The sequence below is a fragment of the Paroedura picta genome, chromosome 13 (assembly GCF_049243985.1).
Source record: "Paroedura picta isolate Pp20150507F chromosome 13, Ppicta_v3.0, whole genome shotgun sequence".
In the NCBI taxonomy this organism is placed as follows: Eukaryota; Metazoa; Chordata; class Lepidosauria; order Squamata; family Gekkonidae; genus Paroedura; species Paroedura picta.
Window position 1 is genome coordinate 19,708,492 of NC_135381.1, and position 18,783 is coordinate 19,727,274.

At 40.0% G+C, this 18,783-nt stretch overlaps 1 protein-coding gene across 5 annotated transcripts in view; it reads right to left on the minus strand.

The window, feature by feature from the left end:
• Window positions 1–18,783, minus strand: part of TEX11 (testis expressed 11) — a 47,263-nt gene that overhangs the window by 22,111 nt on the left and 6,369 nt on the right. For 3 of the 5 annotated variants that reach the window (XM_077307421.1, XM_077307422.1, XM_077307420.1), the window contains exons 4-17: window positions 16,345–16,429; window positions 14,906–14,985; window positions 13,786–13,866; window positions 13,576–13,695; window positions 12,743–12,823; window positions 12,515–12,600; window positions 10,746–10,803; window positions 10,528–10,623; window positions 9,670–9,751; window positions 8,731–8,809; window positions 7,992–8,143; window positions 5,075–5,160; window positions 3,211–3,348; window positions 2,298–2,400 (exon numbers count right to left, since the gene is read on the minus strand). In XM_077307421.1, the coding sequence (XP_077163536.1) occupies window positions 2,298–2,400; window positions 3,211–3,348; window positions 5,075–5,160; window positions 7,992–8,143; window positions 8,731–8,809; window positions 9,670–9,751; window positions 10,528–10,623; window positions 10,746–10,803; window positions 12,515–12,600; window positions 12,743–12,823; window positions 13,576–13,695; window positions 13,786–13,866; window positions 14,906–14,985; window positions 16,345–16,429 (1,327 nt within the window). The remainder of the gene's footprint in view (window positions 1–2,297; window positions 2,401–3,210; window positions 3,349–5,074; window positions 5,161–7,991; window positions 8,144–8,730; window positions 8,810–9,669; window positions 9,752–10,527; window positions 10,624–10,745; window positions 10,804–12,514; window positions 12,601–12,742; window positions 12,824–13,575; window positions 13,696–13,785; window positions 13,867–14,905; window positions 14,986–16,344; window positions 16,430–18,783) is intronic. The other 2 variants (XM_077307423.1, XM_077307424.1) reach the window with 2 other exon arrangements.

The following is an 18,783-nucleotide window of genomic DNA, read 5'->3' on the forward strand; positions in this document are numbered from 1 at the left end:
ATTACTGCTTGGTCAGAACAGCTTTATCAGTGCTGTGGTGAGCCCAAGCCCACCCAGCTGGCTTTATGTGGAAGAGGAGTGGGGATTCAAACCCAGCTCAGTTCTCCTAACTACACCAAACTGGCTCTCTTCGTAGTATTTTGGCTTTGTAGTATTTTGGTTCAGTGTAGGTTACTTTGTTCAGTTCAGAACATAATCTGTGTTGTTTTTTAAAACTTAAATTGCTGTTCCCTTTCCTGGATTTTATTCACAAATTACACATTTATTTCTGGGAAGAGATTAACTAAACCAGCTTCTGGTGATAAAATTGCTATGTATGAATGATATTACTTGCATCTCACACTTGATTTCTACAGTTTGATGTGTAGCCAAACTATATATGAGATAGGAAACTTGTAATTAAGATCTCCCATGATGGGTTGTTTCTTAAACATCAGCCACAGTGGAACACCCAGTTTAGATCAGGTCTCTGATGTGAAGAGGATGTGTTTAGCTCTCCTCTCCACATTATTGTTATTTGCTACACAGGGGAAAGCATAATGGTTCACACATACATTTGAAATGACTATGTTCATTAGGAAAGATAGAAAGAAGAAATGCATCATTTCAGAAATACTCTCTAATCAAAACTAGTTAAGAGACAGGAAATGCAAGTTATCCAGTGACTTATAAATGCCCATGTGGCGTATGTAATAACTAAAAATATACCATACCAATCCCAAATATATGTCCAAATAATAGTGGTGTAACTAAAAACTACCCATGTTCTTCACTCCTTGATCACAGTATTTGTATAATACATTTGTATAATGACAGTAATAACTACAATCAGGCAAGAGGGATTAACTGTACTGCTAGTATGCCATCAATACAGTGCTAGGATCATGAGTCTGTATATCTGCTCCAACTCAAGCGCAGACAGGGGAGTTCCCTGACTGTTTCCATATACCTTGTTCTAGCCTCACTCTGGATTTTGACTGGATGTTGTGAGTTGACACTTTGCTTTGCATAGTTGGGCTATTCTCCTCTGATTTGCCAGGCTGAAATTTGTCATATGTTTTCTGCATTGAGAGCCAGAAGGAGGCAGCCTCCTATGATGCTGTGCTCCCTTCCCCCTTTCCAAAAAGATTTTTTGCAAAATGGTGCCTGCTTGTACTTTTAATTGCACCTCTTCATGCCAACATTCTGTGCCTCTGATCACCTCCCTGCCTCCCCCCAGGTATACTGAATGTTATTTTTTTAAACAGAAGGTTATCCCGTTACAATGCAGCAGAAAGGGACAGGGAGGGAGAATGACGACAAGAAAAGAGGCATGCCCAAATAACTCAAAATGGCAGGCATAGGAAAAACTTGAATGTACATATTTCCCCATTGGGCAGCCCTGAATTAGATTCTACCTTGACAGATGAAATAGCTGTCCTAAATGGGCAGAACGTCAAAGGGCAATTTGAGTCTGCGCGTGGAAAGGCAAATTTTAATGTGGAAACGGACAGAAAGGTTAGCCTTTAAAAAGGCATATCCGAACGATATTGCTAGTATAGTTTTCCTAGATGAGCATGGTGTTCAAAAAACCCACCTTCTGTCTGATGAAATATTCTATATAACTTGGAAATCTGCATACTCTTCCAGCAACAGAAATCAGGCTTACAAAAGATCCTATCCTTCTTGTATTTAAAAGATTACTGTGATGGGGTAGACAACAGAGAATGGCTTGGGAGAAAATCTAAGATGATTGGAAAGAGCAAACCCGGCAAGTTATATCTAGTTCCATGAACCTTTTCACTATGTTATTTTTTACAAGTACAGGGGAGTCTGATACAGGAGGAGAAAAGTTATTAACACTTTCCCCTTGTTCTATTTCTCTGCTAAAAACTGCCATCCCAAAATTACTTTGCCACACCAAAATATATCCATACATTTTTCACAGTACAGCCTTAAATCTGGCAGTCCTTTCATGCACAATCTGTGCTTACCATTCTAAACCAGCTTTATCAGTAAGTTGTTCAATGAAAATGTTCTGAGGTAAAGAACGCTTCAGCCTGCTGAAGTGCTCTCATTGTCTCCAACACATGCCCATTTGGGTGGAGAAACTCGCAGAGTTCTCATCTTGCTCATCTTGCTATGAATCTTCCAGAAAGTTTTAGAAACATCTCTGTGGTTGGCCTGCATTTGCACAGTCCTGTGTGGGACTTCACAGAAGCTATTAAACCAACATGCGGCTGTGCTTTTAACCCCTGAATTTCAGGCAACTACTTAAAAGATACCAAATCAGTTAAAAATAAGGAAGTGGCTCTTACCTTTTTGTGACTTTTTCTCTAAAACTGCTATTTTATACACATAGAACTGAGTAAAAATGCTGTTTGGGTCACACCTCTCTGCTTCTTTTACTGACTCATGAGCCTACAGAATGAGAAAATTAATACAATAATTCATCAGCTAATGGCAATTACACAGAAAGCAAAAATGCACTGATATATTTGCACCATTACATGATTACCACTGATTTGCGATTGATACAGCATCATTCCAGTCTTGTAAGCTGCTTTGTCTCTAATGCCAGGATGTTTTGAACAGTAATCATGTTACAAAATTATGCCAACATTTTCTTAACCAAGCAAAGCAGAACTGACTGCATTTTCTTCAACATGAGGTTCCTTGAGATGCTGCAGCAGCTAAAGCAGGCAACAAGATTGATCTTTAACATTTGAACATGAGGTCCCTCTGTGCTCTGCAGCTAAAGCAAGTTACAGGATTGATCTGTAAATCTACCAGCTATCTGAAGAAGTGAACAATGATTCACAAAAGCCCTTTAAAATGCCACTGTCACTTTTATTCTGCTGCTACTAGCTATTGCAAAAATATATTCCGGCATACACTCTATTTTTGATTGATTGATTAATTCATTAATCTTACAGCTTCCTATCCAGATACTGATATGGTATCTACTCTTAAATCCCTACCCAGTCTAAAAGGAAATCATCACTCAGAAGGAGTCACAACTCTCCTGCTTCTGATGCAGCCCAACTTTAACATTAAATTATTAAAAAAGAATTATACAAGAAAGCTTTCCCCCCCTAAAACAAAACAACCTAGACAATGTGAAAGAGAGGCTAATTCAGGAGGTATCCTCACAAATTCACAAATAATGCCAAAGAGAACAGAACAGACATGCTTGAAGTTGAATAGAAGAATATTATTTAAAAGAAATACATTTTCAAGCTGCTGCAGATGCAGATAGCAAGCAGCCATATTCCGTTGCAGCTTTGCCAGATTCTGATCTACCTGCCCAGAGGAATAGAAGCAGAGGGAGTACTTGTACCATGACAGGGCCTCAGAGTACCTTTTCACCTACAAAATAAACAGTGCATCTTACTTTATTGCATTTTGAATAATTCAGGCTCTTCATGTGTTATGAACAAGCATGCAAGGGAACAGGGAAAGAATCAGCTCCCTTTCCAGCCCCTATAAGGTATCCCACAGTAGTTTCTCATCTGTATTAACCAAATGTTTGCTCTGGGATTTTAATTGTAAGTGAAGATATCAGATGAATCGCAGACAGAGGGTTGCAATAAGAGAGAGTTCATCAAGCTGCTGGCAGAAGGGTCTAAGCGAGGAAGCATGCTTCCCTGGACAAAGTACAGCTATCGGTGGCTCAATCTGTCAGGAACTTTGGCATGATTCTCAATGCCTCCCTCTCAATGGAGGCTCAGGTCATGAAAGTAGCACGTTTGGAATTCTACCTCCACCAAGCCAAACTACTAGTGCTCTACCTGGTCCCGGTGATCCATGTGATGATCACCTTTAGACTGGACTTCTGTAACTCGCTCTATGTAGGCCTGCCCTTAATCTTCAGCTGGTCCAGGATGCAGTGGCCAGGATCATTACAGCAATACTTCGGAGGTCCCACATTTGACCCATTCTCCAACAACTGCACTGGCTTCCAGTCAAATTCCAGATCAGACTTAAGGTTCTGGTAATTACCTTTAAGGCCTTATGTAGTCAGGGCCCAGTGTACCTGAGGGACTGCCTCCATGCCTACATCCCTCAAAGACCTCTAGGCTCTGCAACCTCCAATGTTCTGGCAATCCCTGGACCCATGGAAGCTCATCTGACCTCTACCAGGACCAGAGCTTTCTCTGTCCTGGTCCCCATTTGGTGGAACGAGCTCTCAGAGGAGATCAAGACCTAAATGATATAGAAAAATTCTGCAGGGCCTGCAAAAGGAAGGTCTTCTGCTAGGCATTCGGTTGAGTTCCACTACCTCCAATTTCTTCCATTGGGCCCCCGAGCCTCCCTTCCATGAAACCAAAACTAATGCCTGGGCCCATCGACATGTTTTAGTTATGAATGTATTGTTCTACTGTTTTTCATTTATTGTTCCATCGTTCTTTGATTAATGATTAATGACTTCTTTGTATTGTTCCCGTTCCATGTAACCCCCCCTGAACCTCAAGAGAGGGTGGTATATAAATGCAATCAATCAATTTTAGAAGCAGGCCAAATGTTTGGAAATAACATGTAACTTCAAAGTACATTATGAACCAGAGTGGCTGAAATTGATTTGTAAATACTAGGTGTTTTGAAATCATCTTTATAAAGATGGAAAATAGTAAACAATGATTGGTAGAAATACCAGGAAAGTAGTCATGATAGTCTGTTGCAGAAAAGGAAGAATGTTGAGATACCCTAAAGGCAACTGTTTTATTCTAGCATAAGCTTTTATAGAGTAAAAAGAAACAAGATTGGCAGATGTATTGCATATGTCAGTATTCAGACAAGAGGGCTGTGAGGTAACAACTTGAAGATGTTTCCTTGACACCCTGAAGGAACATCCTTAAATTTCTATGTAGTATCCACGGCAATCCTTTCTGAACGTGTTATATTCCTGTATAGAAAACTACAGACAACCCTTGACAAATACTGATATATGGATTTGAGAATTCTGGAAGGTGAGAAAATGAAGGGACTGGGATGTTTCACACTTGATTGCATGTCATTTTCTACCTTTAATGGGTGGAAAGTTGGGGAGGGTTTAAACTTATACCAAGAACATCGACCTTGCAGGATCTCATACCTCATAGTTCCTGGCAGCTCTATCCCATAGAACATGGTGCAAATGGTTCAGTATTTCAGGGGTCAGCTGTTTTCTTGTATTGTGACCTGAGAATATGAAGTTCATCATTTTATCCATATAAAAATATGAAATTACTTGTCTAGAAAAATATACATGCCCACAAGCAGAATCTCCACTAGAGCAAAAGGCTCTAAGAACATACTAACAACATGTGTACATATAATAATAGTACAATAAATTGTAAATCAAGTATTATAAGTCCTGTTTATTATCCAGCCTTTGGAAAGCCAAATGAAAAATTCTCAGTAATGCATGCTGAACGGGATTCTGGTACAACAAAGCTGTTTCCTTGCTTTCTTCAGCAATATTAGCAAAATATCAAGACATAAGCTCTCAATGAAACGTGGCTTACAATGGCCCATATCCCACTTATGAAATAGTACAGATGCACTGGGACAACAGTATGGCAATAATAAATCCAAATAGAGTTATCTCTCTTCAGTTTCAGATGTTTTTAAATTCTTACTTCATATGCATTTAGCCTGCTGGCTTTGTCAAGGGACAAATTATTAGTGTTTCAAACACCTTATAAGCAAATACTTGTCTCTTGGACAGAGTATGTTAACTGCAGCTACTCCTAGCTAATGGCGTTCGTCTGAATGAGGTGGAAGCTGAAGCTGCAGTCTCCCAAGCTTTCATTGCCATGTCCTGGTTCCTCTTGATAAAGGGCAAAGCAACATGCCCTGACCCCAAAGAGCAAACTGTGTCTATAATTAGATCATCTGACATTGGTTCAGTACACATGTACTCAAGTTTAAATGTCTTAGCCATGCGGATTAATTGCTCAGTGTATAAGCACAGATCCTTTGAAGGGGAAACAGCGTTATCTCTGCTGACAGCATCTGAAGGAGCAGGCATGATATCAATGTCCCTGTTCTCCTGTTCCTCCAAGTCAGAAGCCCTGGACGTGACATCAATATTGACACAGCACCAAATAGTTGGGGGCAACAACCTCACCGATGGAGAAACTTGGAGCAGCAGCGCAGCTGGGCAACCTGGGCCTCTTCTGCATGATGGATAAGCTGATGAAAACTCACTAAATACACCGTTGTTTTTCTGATCTCTGCACAGAAGAGTTAATTTACTCTGCAAAACTGATTTTGCTCTGGTTCTGGTGAACTGCCTCTTTGGTGCTTTAAACTGGTTGTTTTTTAAACTGTTTTATTTGGCTCCATGCAGAATACCTCCTGGAGACAGCATGGTGCCAACAGACTTATAGCTGTTCCAATGAGGGTTGGCCACAGTCCTCAAATCAAAGTCAGTGGGATCTTCGCAATGTCGCCTCCAAAACTGTTGGTGTCAATAGCCTCAGTGGCGATGGAGACTCTGGGTGCCAGGCAGCTGCTCAGTGTTGAGGTGATCATGAAGAATGGGAACTTGCTCGTGCCTTAGACTTCTTTTTAGCCTTTTTAGGCAGTGACTCAGATGTTGTTCTGACTGTAGTCACCTGAGGCCCAGGATTAGGACCTTCCAGAAGCAGCATCAATGTGGTCTCTGAGGCAGAAGAGTAGAATGAAAAGCCCTTAGGTCCCTCAGACAGAGGCCTGCATAGCCTTCTCCCAAAGAGCTGCTTTGAATCTCACCTCAAGTGTCATTCTTCAGCAAGGAGGGCAAGAGCCAGTTATATGGCCCTTCCCCAAACAGAGCAGGCAAAAAGTGTACTCATTGTTTTGGGGCATCTTGGCCCCACATTCCTGCCACTTTTAAAATAAGGCTATTAGTGTCCTGAGAAGAAAAACTAAAATATTTCAAGTTGAAGAAAAACAAAAGACACAGTCCTTACGGTCTGAAAATGGAAAAGCCTGTCCAGTAATATGGCTTTCTTCTCCTCCCCACCTTTACCTCAGAAGAAGTCAGAACAGCTACAAAGCTCACCTGAGTATGTCCTCTCTAAGCCATGGCAAAAAAAGAACTGAGGGAAGGTTGTTCACCCCTCTCACATGTGACTTTTGTCAGGAACCAAGGCAGAAGACACCCGAGTCAAGTCCTTGCAAAGTCAGTCCCCGAAACCACAGGGTTTGTGAAATCCAAAGGGAAGCTTTATTCAAGAGACTAATACAAAGGCAATCTGCAGGCAAAGTTCAGTGAACAAACTTCTTGGCAGAGACTAAGGATCAATAGCCCCCCAAGGGGTACTTATACAGAAAACCAAATAAAGGAGGGGGGAAGAGGGGTGTGCAGGCGGGAAAATACAATGGTTCTCAGAAGAGCCATCTGGTCCCTGCTGTGATCTAAAATGTTACTAGTGTTGAGACTTCACAGCTTCTAGCAAGATCATTGAGAGCAGGATGAGATGTGTTCTGGCAGTTCATGACAACTTTTAGGTAGGAAAAGCTATCCCCCTGGAGGGAGAGCAGTGAGCACTCTTGGGAGTGGAATTCTTGATTTACAGGACTTATCATTCATGATTTACAATTTATTGTATTATTATATTTATACACAAACTGTGTTTTGCTGTTTTCTTGTTTGTGTGCTCCTGTCATTTGAGGATCTAAGCACATGCTACCACAAACCCTCAGGCTATGTAGTCAAAGGCAAAATTTCTACCTGTGCATTTCAGAATTGGGCTCGACAAATATACTCATTATTTGATCTGCAATATGTGTCCCCTAAATTTATTAAAATTTACTTCTAAATAAGTATGCTTCAGTTTATAGTCCTAGTCAACAGACTGACAATGCAGTCCTAAGCAGAGTGATAGCATCCTAAGGTCATTGCACTGATAAACTAGTACAATAATGATCAGGATTAAGATCACAAATAGATGTGAACTGCAAAATCATAAACATCCTTCTCAGTTGAAATGAGCCTTCCCACCATGACTGCTAGATGGTATTTAGAGAAGTATGGCACCAACTTGCAGTGATATCTTCAATCATTTTCTTGGCAAGTGGTTCCTTCATTCTCTGTAACAAGAGTTCAATGTGAAGAAGAATGGCTTTGCCAACATCAGGGGATCCTTCAAACAGCTGAGTAACTGATTTCAGAAAATCGAAACCAATGGTCTCCCTGTATATATGAAGATCATAAAAAACAAAGCTGGACATACATGTTGACTTCCAACAAAATGTGAACAGAGCACAATTTAATTTGTCTGTGGCAAAGAATCCAGATTCCCACCTATAAAGAAAGAATATCAGTACTTGCTGATATGATAGCAAAAACTGTGGTACTCAGGTCTTCATTAATATTACCAGAAGGAGCTTAACCAACTCCAAACACTTCTGAAAGATCTGCTTATCATAATTATAAACAAATCACAGACCTCTGACCAGATCAAAGGTCAAATAATCACTGTCTTTTACTCCTTTACCCCAACCTAGCTTTTACTCCTTATTACCCCAACCTCTGCTATCTGTTGTCTTAAAGAGTGATTTCTGCGCCCTAACATATCACTTATGCACTTTTCACAACTCCATTCTTCAGTGTCTCCTCCACCCATCAGGAAAATCACAACCACTGGGCAGGACAAGGACCAAGTGAAGCTCACTGAAGGACATAAGAAGCCCCATCATAATGGACATTCTTTGTCCTACTTTGTTGTTAACAGGAATCTACCACCAGCTTGAATGAGGATCAATCTGAGATCTCTGTACCTCTCATGCTCCAGAAGAAGCTTTGCTGTGTTCAGGAAGTTATCCAGAGGAAACTTATGTTGCAGGAGTTCAGTAACAGCTAGATAGAAGGAATCAGTGAAGTTAATTGAATCACTGGGAGGGGGGATTAAGTCCAAGTATTCTGTCATGTACAAAAACATACAATTGAACAATTGACATTTCCAAGAAATAAAGCACACAATATGATGGTGATAAAGCTAGACTAAAACGTTTCAGAGGGATAGACAGGATGTCTCTCCTCTGTCATGTTTTGCTATAGATTTTCCTTGATTTTGTGCAGTGTTTCTATCAATGAGCCCCTCTAGTTCTTCTTAATAAGAGGAAATAATTGCAAACTAGTGCAAGGACAGCTTTTTCACTAGATAAATTCCTCCCTTCTTTATCCCATTAATGTGCGTGAGTATTCAGCTTCATACAATTCACTTTCATTATCATCTCAAAGTCCACCTCAGCCCATCAAGAAGCTTCATTCTTGTTCATACAGGCCAGCCTTTTTCAACCTTTTGAACATGGAGGAGTCTCTGAAATAAATTTTCAGGCTTTGAGGACCCCCAGAAGTGATGTCAGCTGGTAACACCTCCCAGCCACATTTCCAGAAGTGACATAACCCTTCACCTTCCTTTTGTTCCCTCCCTCTGCCTTTATTTGCTACTACAGTGGATCCATATGTAGGCCAAAAGAAGGGCAGGAGCTAAGAAGACAGCCCAGACCCCTCCATACCACTCCACAACTGACACCCCCTTTTGATTTTTACACCCATGGCCTACTCACTGAGCCCTCCAGGTGGAGGCGGCCAGTCCCCTAACTTGTGGCCGAGTTCATTAAGGCAGGAGGGAAAAGGCCATGAGGACCTCCAGGGGTCCATGGACCCATGGTTGGGAATCCCTGATATAGACTAAGTCAAGTCAAACATAGTACCTGAACGAATATCTTCATCTGACGTACAACCCTTCAGCAGAATTTTAATTTTCAAGAAGAATCCAGCTGGATGCAAATTCTCCTGTAAATCAAGAAATAATTTTGACAGCCAAACTATTTTTGCTGGATTCAGGTTATTTTTAACTGGGTGCTGTCACAGCTCAACTGATTCATAAATTTAAAGGAATGTCAAAAACCTGTCACAAGTGCCTTCCACAATATGTATCCCAAGATGTCTTCTAATTTTAATTTAAAGTCCTAAATAAGACAATTACCCAGTTTTGCATGTCTTAAATAAATATAACAGGGTCATTAATAAAAGAATTCCAAACCGATACTGATACCCTGCCTTTCTCTATTATTATTATATTTTTATTTCTAGGTAGCCCCTCTCTAGCAAATCTTGGGACGGTTAACAACAGTTAAGACTTCATATATAAAAACATAAACTATTTATATTTAAAATAATCAGTTAAGAGAAAAACATGCTCCGTCACTAAAATTTGGGGACAGATGGATCGAAAATTTAAACCCAGACTTAGATGGGAAGGGGGGAGAAGGGAAGCAAGGGGGGATTCATCTAAATATTTAGTTTTTTAAAAGGCTTTCAGGTAAGATAAAGCTGTTCAGTCTGTTTTTGAAGCCTGATTTAAGATGATAATGGACCAAAATTCTCTTTTAGTCTCAGATGTCTAACCTTGTAAGTGAATCACTCCACATGGGCTTTGGGAAAGATATGATTCTCGATTGAATTGAACTAACTGCAGCAACCACAGCAGAAATGAATTTAGTTCATGTGATTAATACAAAAGCAAATCAATTAAATTATTACTTGAAAAGAGTTATAAGCTACATCACCTCATTAGCCATAGTGATAGCCCTGATAGCTTTGTCTTGATATTCTTTATAGTCCCACTCCAAATAGACAGTAGCTAGTAACCGCAGCACTTTGGCCTACAAATTAAAAAGAATTAATATTTAGATTTAAAGGACTCATGTGAATGGACCAAATTTCTAACTCTGAAGGGAAAAGGAATCCTTAGTGAAATTATAATGAATTTACAACACTTCCATACCAGCATTTCTTGTCCAGGTGAATATGTCTTATCCATCTTCCCAATTTCATAGCTCTGGCTGTGAAAGTGAGAAAACCAACAGAAATTTGGATAGTAATTCACAGGGCCAAAGACAAGAGCCAATTATGCAAGGCAACCTAGCTAATCTAAGGCTATATTCACAAAAGATACTGTGCTGCATAACAATAACTATATCAGAGGTTCACCATTGATCTTTGGTACTATTCACACATGGGGACTGTGCATGAGCAGGCCTATCTTGGAAAAGGGTTTTGTAGTTATCAAATTTATCACAGCATACTGTATCCTATAACAAACAAATTATACAATGGATAAACCATGTCAAGCCAGTGAAGAGAATAAGATTTAATTTAAAAATCATTCAATGAGCACTCCTCCCTTGCCATGCTTGTACAGGCCCCACTCTGCCATTAGTATCATCCAGAAGCCCCCCTTCCCACGAAGTTCCTACTTGAAATGGCAATCTGGGGCATATCATTTCATGTGTAAGCACCCATATATTATTTTTCAAGACAAACATTTGAGATTGGCATTCTACTTATCAACGAGTAAGTGTTCCAGTCTGCCTTTACATCAGGCAAGATGGAGCTTCTTTTAGATGATTAGCTTTCAGGTAAAGCTGCGGCTTAAAATCTAACATTCAGTATAAGAACATTTTGAAATAAGGTGGATAATTTACACCTCCTTGTCCCAGAAAGAAATATGTAATGGAGTATTTGCATGAACATAGCTTACTAGACATTTTGGACTAATTCAGATGCAAACTAGATGTAACAGGTCCTTGAAAACATCTCTGCCATTTTTAAATGATTAAAAAATGCTGTGGTTGCCCAATCCTGATTGGGCCTACAGCATGGCGACATGAGATGCTCTTGTTCCTTCTCCCTCACTGAAATACTCTTGTTCCCCACCCCTGTGCCTTTTTAAGTACCTAAAAGACCACCCACTCCCACAGCAGTTGAAAACTGTCCGAGCTCCCAAAATTCCGCAGGGCCTGCAAAAGGGAGCTCCTCCACCAGGCATTTGCCTGAGACCGTCAACAGGTCCCCCCTCAGACTGAACCAGTCTGTCCTCTCGGGGGCCTTGGCTGGGTTCTGTTCCTGTTGTATTGTTTATCACTGAAATTGCGTTATTGGGTTGTTGTTGTTGCTGTATTTGTTTATGTTATGTACTAATTCGTATCCCCCATGCTGTATGTAAACCACCCTGAGCCATATGGAAGGGCAGTATAGAAATCAGATAAATAGATAAATAAATAAATAGATAAATAGATAATAAAAAGGCACAGGGAACAAGACCACCACAGCTTGCCATGCTATAGGCCTGATTCTTCCCAGCTTTTAAAAATCACTTTAAAATGATGGCAAAGTCCCCATGGCACCTATGGGGATGCCATCACCTGTAGTGTGGTCATATTGCATGCAGATGTGTATAACAAAAATGGTGACTGAAATACCCCTGCAGAGAAAGCCACAGGAGAAGCACTAGGGGGTACTTAACATTTCCCATTGTTGCTTCTTTGCAAATTCCACCCCCCATTATATGCTATTGGACTCAAATGTTGTTATACTAGTTCTTGTTCAGCCAGTGGAAACTTTTAGCCACTAGATGGTGCTAATTCACTCAATTCAGACAAGTTAATGTTTTAAACTCAAATAGCCTATCACACATCTGACAGCATTGTGCATTTTCTCTACACTGTGCCAAGAGAAGCATCCATTAATGGTGCTGTTTTACCATGACATTACCTGAGCCAAAAGGAACTCTGCTCATATATCTTCAATTTATAAGTTTCCACTCCAAAGTTATAGCACAGGAGGGAGAGATAGCAGCTCTAAAATTGAAAAAAAAATCCATTTTCCTATATTAAAAACAGAGATACAGAAAAATAGCACATTCCATAATTTTCACTGCAGTGGAATAGTGCAAAGTATAGTTCAGGTCCTCATTAATAGGACTATCTCTCAGTCAATAACCTCTTTGGGCAGCCTCATCAGGATGTCCTTGCAGCGCTGTACACATGTGACTGCTTTCTGAAAATCTCCTTCAGCCACTGCCTGAGAAAGCAACAGAACATGCCAGTGAGCTCCTAGAGCACTTTTAAATTAACCCTAATACATTCTAGCAAACTAGAGTTATTAAAGATGCATGTTCAAAAATGATAGCCTTTCCCACATGGCAACATGTTCCTCTGTGCTCCAGCACAGCGGCAACAGGGCTTCCAGATGGCAGCTTTCATTTCATTTTCCCAGCCCCCATGACACCCTCCCTCCCACACTACAAGGGGGGGGTCTTTTCCCAAAGATTCCTTTTTAACCTGTAATGGACATACCAATGGACAAGTACACTGATATGCCAATTGCTGATCAATAAATTGTCAATAAAGGCCCTTGGTGGTATGGGACTGCTATGATGCTGACTAAATAGGACAGAGGAAACTAATTTTTAAAATGTATTCATAAAATTTGTACATTGCTGTAGTCCTTCCTAAAACATTGCAGCAAAGCAGATTTGGGAAAGATCACAGAAAAGTTAAGGAAAATTTGTGTGCTGCATGGAAGCACTAGAATTCTGTGTGGAATAAAGCAGGAGAAAAAAAACTACACTTTCTAATAGCATCGAACTTGGGCAAATCACACATTTGGAAACAGCTGATGTTGTCAGGTTTTTAATAATCTGGGAAACAATTAAATTAATTAAAATGCTGGAAGGTTGTGAACTAGGATCAGTATCATCTGATTGACAGAAAGTGAAACTGTGCACCATAGATTAGAATATTACTACAGTCATATTTTTTCCACCAACATACAGATTCAGCCTGATAAGAGAGAACTTTGAATACATCCTTTTCGACATCAGCTTTGTGCATATGAGTATCTGCTTCACTGGTGCTTTTTTTAGTCAGCTGGGCATAGAATTTCTCCAGACTCTACAAGACAAAACATATCATAGTCTAACAAACAGCAACATCACTCACATTTACTGCAATGCATATTTTCGTAAGACTTCACAAACTTACATTCATGGCAATCTCAAGAAATTCATTAGCAAGTGTAAGGTTTCCTTCATCCACCCACCCTTTTCCAGTCTTCATGGCCATCTGGAATATAAAAGAAATATGCAGGATTAAAAATAACATAGACATAGACTGTAGTGAAATCCTACCAAGCTAGCAAATATAAACAACAGAATAACAAAGTCAGTGGGTCTTTGTAACAATTTGACACATAATCTAAATATCTGAATGGAAACACCTTCCATATAACCTGACAACTTGTCCTAGACTGGGGTCCCCAGTGTGGCACCACAAACACAAGGATCTTTAATGCATGAGTGATTGTAAGATGTGTGTTTGCAAAACCATAGGGTTTCTACTGAACCCTAGAATGGTGTGATATCACTTCCAAATTCACACGGAATTTTTGCATTATTTCCCCACCTACCACCATACTGAATGGAAGTGGGAGTTGAGAGGTAATAGTGGGAGGTCTTCCACATTAGGTAATGACCTGGAAACCAGTGTGGCAGTCATTTTGTGGTTGGCTCTACTTTCTGTGGCAGCCATTTTGTAGTTGTGCCTGTGTCAGGATTCCAAAGGTGATTGCAAGCTCAAAAATGTTTGGGATCTGTTCTAGATGTTTAGCATTACTACTATTAAATCTCAGCAGCTTTTTTATAGCTGAATTTGTCTAGCCAATTGGTTGTTTTCCCCCTGCCAATTAAAAGACTAGATACTTGAAATACTCCTCCACATGCAGCCAGCTGAGTCACCTTGGACTCATCACAGCCCTGATAGTGATTTTCTTACCAAGCAGTCCTGTCAGAGCTCTCTCAGCCTTAACTACTTCCCAAGATGTCTGTCAGATGTGGGGAGAGGAAAAGAAGGTGTGTCACGTGTTGCAGCTGAGGTTGTGGGTGATTGTAAGCCGCTTTGAGACTCCTTCAAGGAAAAGTGGGGTATAAAAACCAACTTCTTTTTCTACGCTGAACAAAATCAAGCCCTATTTTTCATTCTTTGATATACTACATAAAGTGAAAAAAGGAAAACCATTATTGTAATTTTAGAACTACTTTTTAGAATTTTAGAAAGCATAACCCAACTACAAAAAGAATGTATATACAATAAACGTAGCAATTACCAAAATTTGCCTCTGCATCATCTCCTCAGGTGGATTGCTTACTTCACAAAACATCATCAGTTTGCAGGCAATATGGCGCACTAGAGGAAAACAATGTAGATAAATATTGGTGGCTTACCTCTAAATCCAGCCTAAGTGAAGGTTATAAGAACAAGCATCTGTTTACAGTATAAACACACAGTATTCACTATCATAAAGATGTTAATCATACTGAACAAGAACATCAACACACTCACCTAGAGCTGTCATATGCTGACATAATTAAAACAAGATACTTTGATATCCGTGTTCCTTGTTAAATGGGTTTGGAAGAATACAGACACTGGAAGTAATTTAAGCTCTTTATTAGGACACCAGCATAGTACAGGTGGAAAGGAGAACTGTACCAAAGAACCCCAACCAAACTCAAACTTATATACATTAACAAAAGGATTTTCCCACCAGTGCACACTATGGGTCAGTTTTGTTTTAAACTTATGGATCCTGTGGTAGGTATCTAACCGTATACTGGCTGACGCACTTACAGAGTTCCGATCCTGCCTTGAACCTCAAGCTAAGTCACTGGCCGATCTATAGTCACAACATCCCGCTCCCAGATAATCATTAAGCAACTGACACACAAAGATGTAAAGGGGTGTTGTTTGTTTGTTTATTGATTTATAGATTTATATACCACCGCTGCCCAGCAGGTCCCGCAGCGGTTTACATAATAAAATATTAAAAATACAATAAAACCCCCTTAATTTACCCAATTAACAGTAAAAAGCAATATAACAGATAGCAGTGGATATCCTCTATAATCTATTCTAAACCCATCTTGTTCAGCCTGTGGCCCTACCATTCCTCCAGTGAAAGAGGGAGCTGGTCCGATGGACCCTGGGATCCAAGTTGGAAATCCGGGACTGCGCCCTGGCTACAACCACATGCCTGGCGGAAGAGCTCCGTATTGCAGGCCCTGCGGAAAGCTGGTAACTCTGGCAGGGCCCTATAAAGTTGGTTTATATTTATTTTCATAAATGCAGGTGTCACAAGGTTGGATCACACTGTCATAGATGTGAACTCTTTCCTTTCATCAATAAAAAGAAAATATTTTTTGAGATTGCTGATTAAACCAAATAAATTACAGGTGCATTGTCCACCCACCATCAACATTATTATGGCTAAATCTGTGTCATTTATACATATATTTTGAAAACTACATTGGGCCCCAACCTTTTTCAAGAGGAAGGGGTATTATTTTAAGTAAAATACAAATACATACACTGCAAAGAACAAGTCCTGATTAGAAGTATGGATATCATACCTGTTCATTTGGAGAGAGGTGTGCACATTCATGAAGAGTTACACAAATCTCAAACATTACACAAATCTCAAACAAAATATTTTGCTTCCTTTTTGGTATGTAAAATGCTGATTTATATCAAAGAACTCAAACATACACTTAATTCTTTGCAGATCACTGATAGTGGGGCCCATTTTCCTCATCACAGTCCAATTCCATAAATTGACAGCACTTTCTTCAATCTACCAAAAAAGAAAACAGACACATTCCTAAAAACTTGAAGGCAATTTTAAATAAGAAAAGCATATCAGTATGAACTGAAGAAGTATGGTTATTTAACTTCAACATCAGTTTTTTAAAAGGGAAGCTAAGAATTGGGATCTTGTTTAACATCCCATTGTTATAGCTTTATTACCCACATAAGGTTTTGGAATGATGATTTCAGAGAATATCAAATAGAATAGACCATATGGCTTCACTGTCATTTCTGGATTATTGTTGCTGTCATGTATTAACATATGCAGCTGCATTGTCAGCTCCTACTGTTATATTATTCTAGCCTTAAGTATATTTGACAATAAAAAAGAAATTTGACAATAAGAACCAACTTTAAGAATGGAAAACATTAAAAGGCTGCCCTTACAGAAGTAACTCTGCTTGTTGCAGTGACCATGGTACAAAAGGAATCACATTATGAAGCAGAAATCCAGCTTCTTCTCAGAAGAACACAACACAAGCTGTTGCTTCACAGCTTGAGACCCAGGAAAATAATGGATTGAGTTCACTATGACATGGGAAAAATGGCTCAAATAACTAAAGAGAAATCTAGAATGGGCAGAGGTGGTATCTTAGACTATGACTACTATGTTTTATCTCACCCTAGTTGGCCATACTCAGTTTAGAAATTTCAGTGGGATTAGGGATAATCCATTCCAGCAAAAACAAAAGGTGGTCTTGGCATTCTTATTTATTTGTTTATTTGTTTATTTATTTGGATTTTTATACTGCCCATTCTTTACGGCCCTGGGCAGTTTACATGGAACATTGCATAAATTTACATGGAACTTTATAACAATTTATAACATACAAATTTCAATAGAACATCACAAAATAATCAAGTAACAGTTCACAACACAACATGAATAACAACAACACTGGGGAGAACAAATTGTTCAGTCATGGAAGGGCATCTGAGGAGGGGGCCCAGCTAGTGATATCTCCACCCTCCTAGTGATGAAGAGTCTGGTTTTACCCCCATGGGCTCTGGCTATCTTGCAAAAGACAGGGTTATACAATTTACGTACGTACATACGTACGTATGTATTGTATGTATGTAAGTATTTATTTATCCACTGCTCTCAGATAACTGGCTTGCGGCGATTTACAGTCTTGTAGAATACATATCAAATACAAACATAATCAACTATTTAAAACAATCCCCCATTAAAACACAACTCTAAAAACTCAACTATACAACTGATGACAATATTAAGGAATTCATGCCTCTGAATGTCTGCTGCTCAGTTCTATACTAGCAGCCATGGCCATTTTGTTGGTACCAAAATGATGTCCTCTTCCAAGTCCACCACTGACAGCAGGCAATACCTCGATGCCAAAGGTGATGTTGGGGGAGTTGGTGGCAGTATGGCGTCAGCTGGTTTGCTGGTGCCAATTACTGTTGCCGTTGAGGACCAGCTTTGATCTTCACATTGGGGCCTTAACAACAGCACTGCTGATGGCATCGACAGCCCTGGAGGCAAGGGAACTCCTGCCACTTGGCTGGTGCCCAGTCTTGAGGAGACAGGGGTGAATGGGATGCTGCTCTAACTTTAGACTTTATCTTATTCTTTACAGGCAAAGATTAGGTGGCTGGTCTGGTGTCTGATGCCTAAGGTCCAGCTTCAGGACCCTTTGGTGAAATTCTGGAAGATAATACAGTGGTGGGAGGGTGGGAATATGTGCCAGTTTGGTGTAGTGGTTAGGAGTGCGGACTTCTAATTTGGCATGCTGGGTTCGATTCCGCACTCCCCCACATGCAGCCAGCTGGGTGACCTTGGGCTCGCCATGGCACTGATAAAACTGTTCTGACTGAGCAGTGATATCAGGGCTCTCTCAGCCTCACCCACCTCACAGGGAAGGCGACTGTAAGCTGCTCTGAGCCTCCTTTGGGTAGAGAAAAGTGACATATAAGAACCAACTTTTCTTCTTCTTCTTTCCTTTGGCCCCTTAGCACTGGAAGCTTGCATGGCCTTCTCCTAGAAGACTGCCATCAGCCTAGCTGCTCTACTATCTTCAGTCTCTGGGGTCATGTGGCGACAAGATGAGCAAGAGCCGGTGACATGGCCTTCCCTCAAACAAATTAAACATGAAGAGTGGTTGTTGTTTTGAGCCATCTTTGTTCCACACACCTGTAATTTCTTTTAAAAATGCAATTGGAAGTAAATTGCCTTAGTCTTTCTGTCAGAAGTTTTTTAAAGATGTTTGCCTCACATTAATCAGTTAAGGTAAAGGGAAATCTTACGCCTTCAAACAGTAAGATTTTTTCCTTCAGGATATCTCAGTCAACAATATCAACATTGAATCTAGCTGAAGGTGT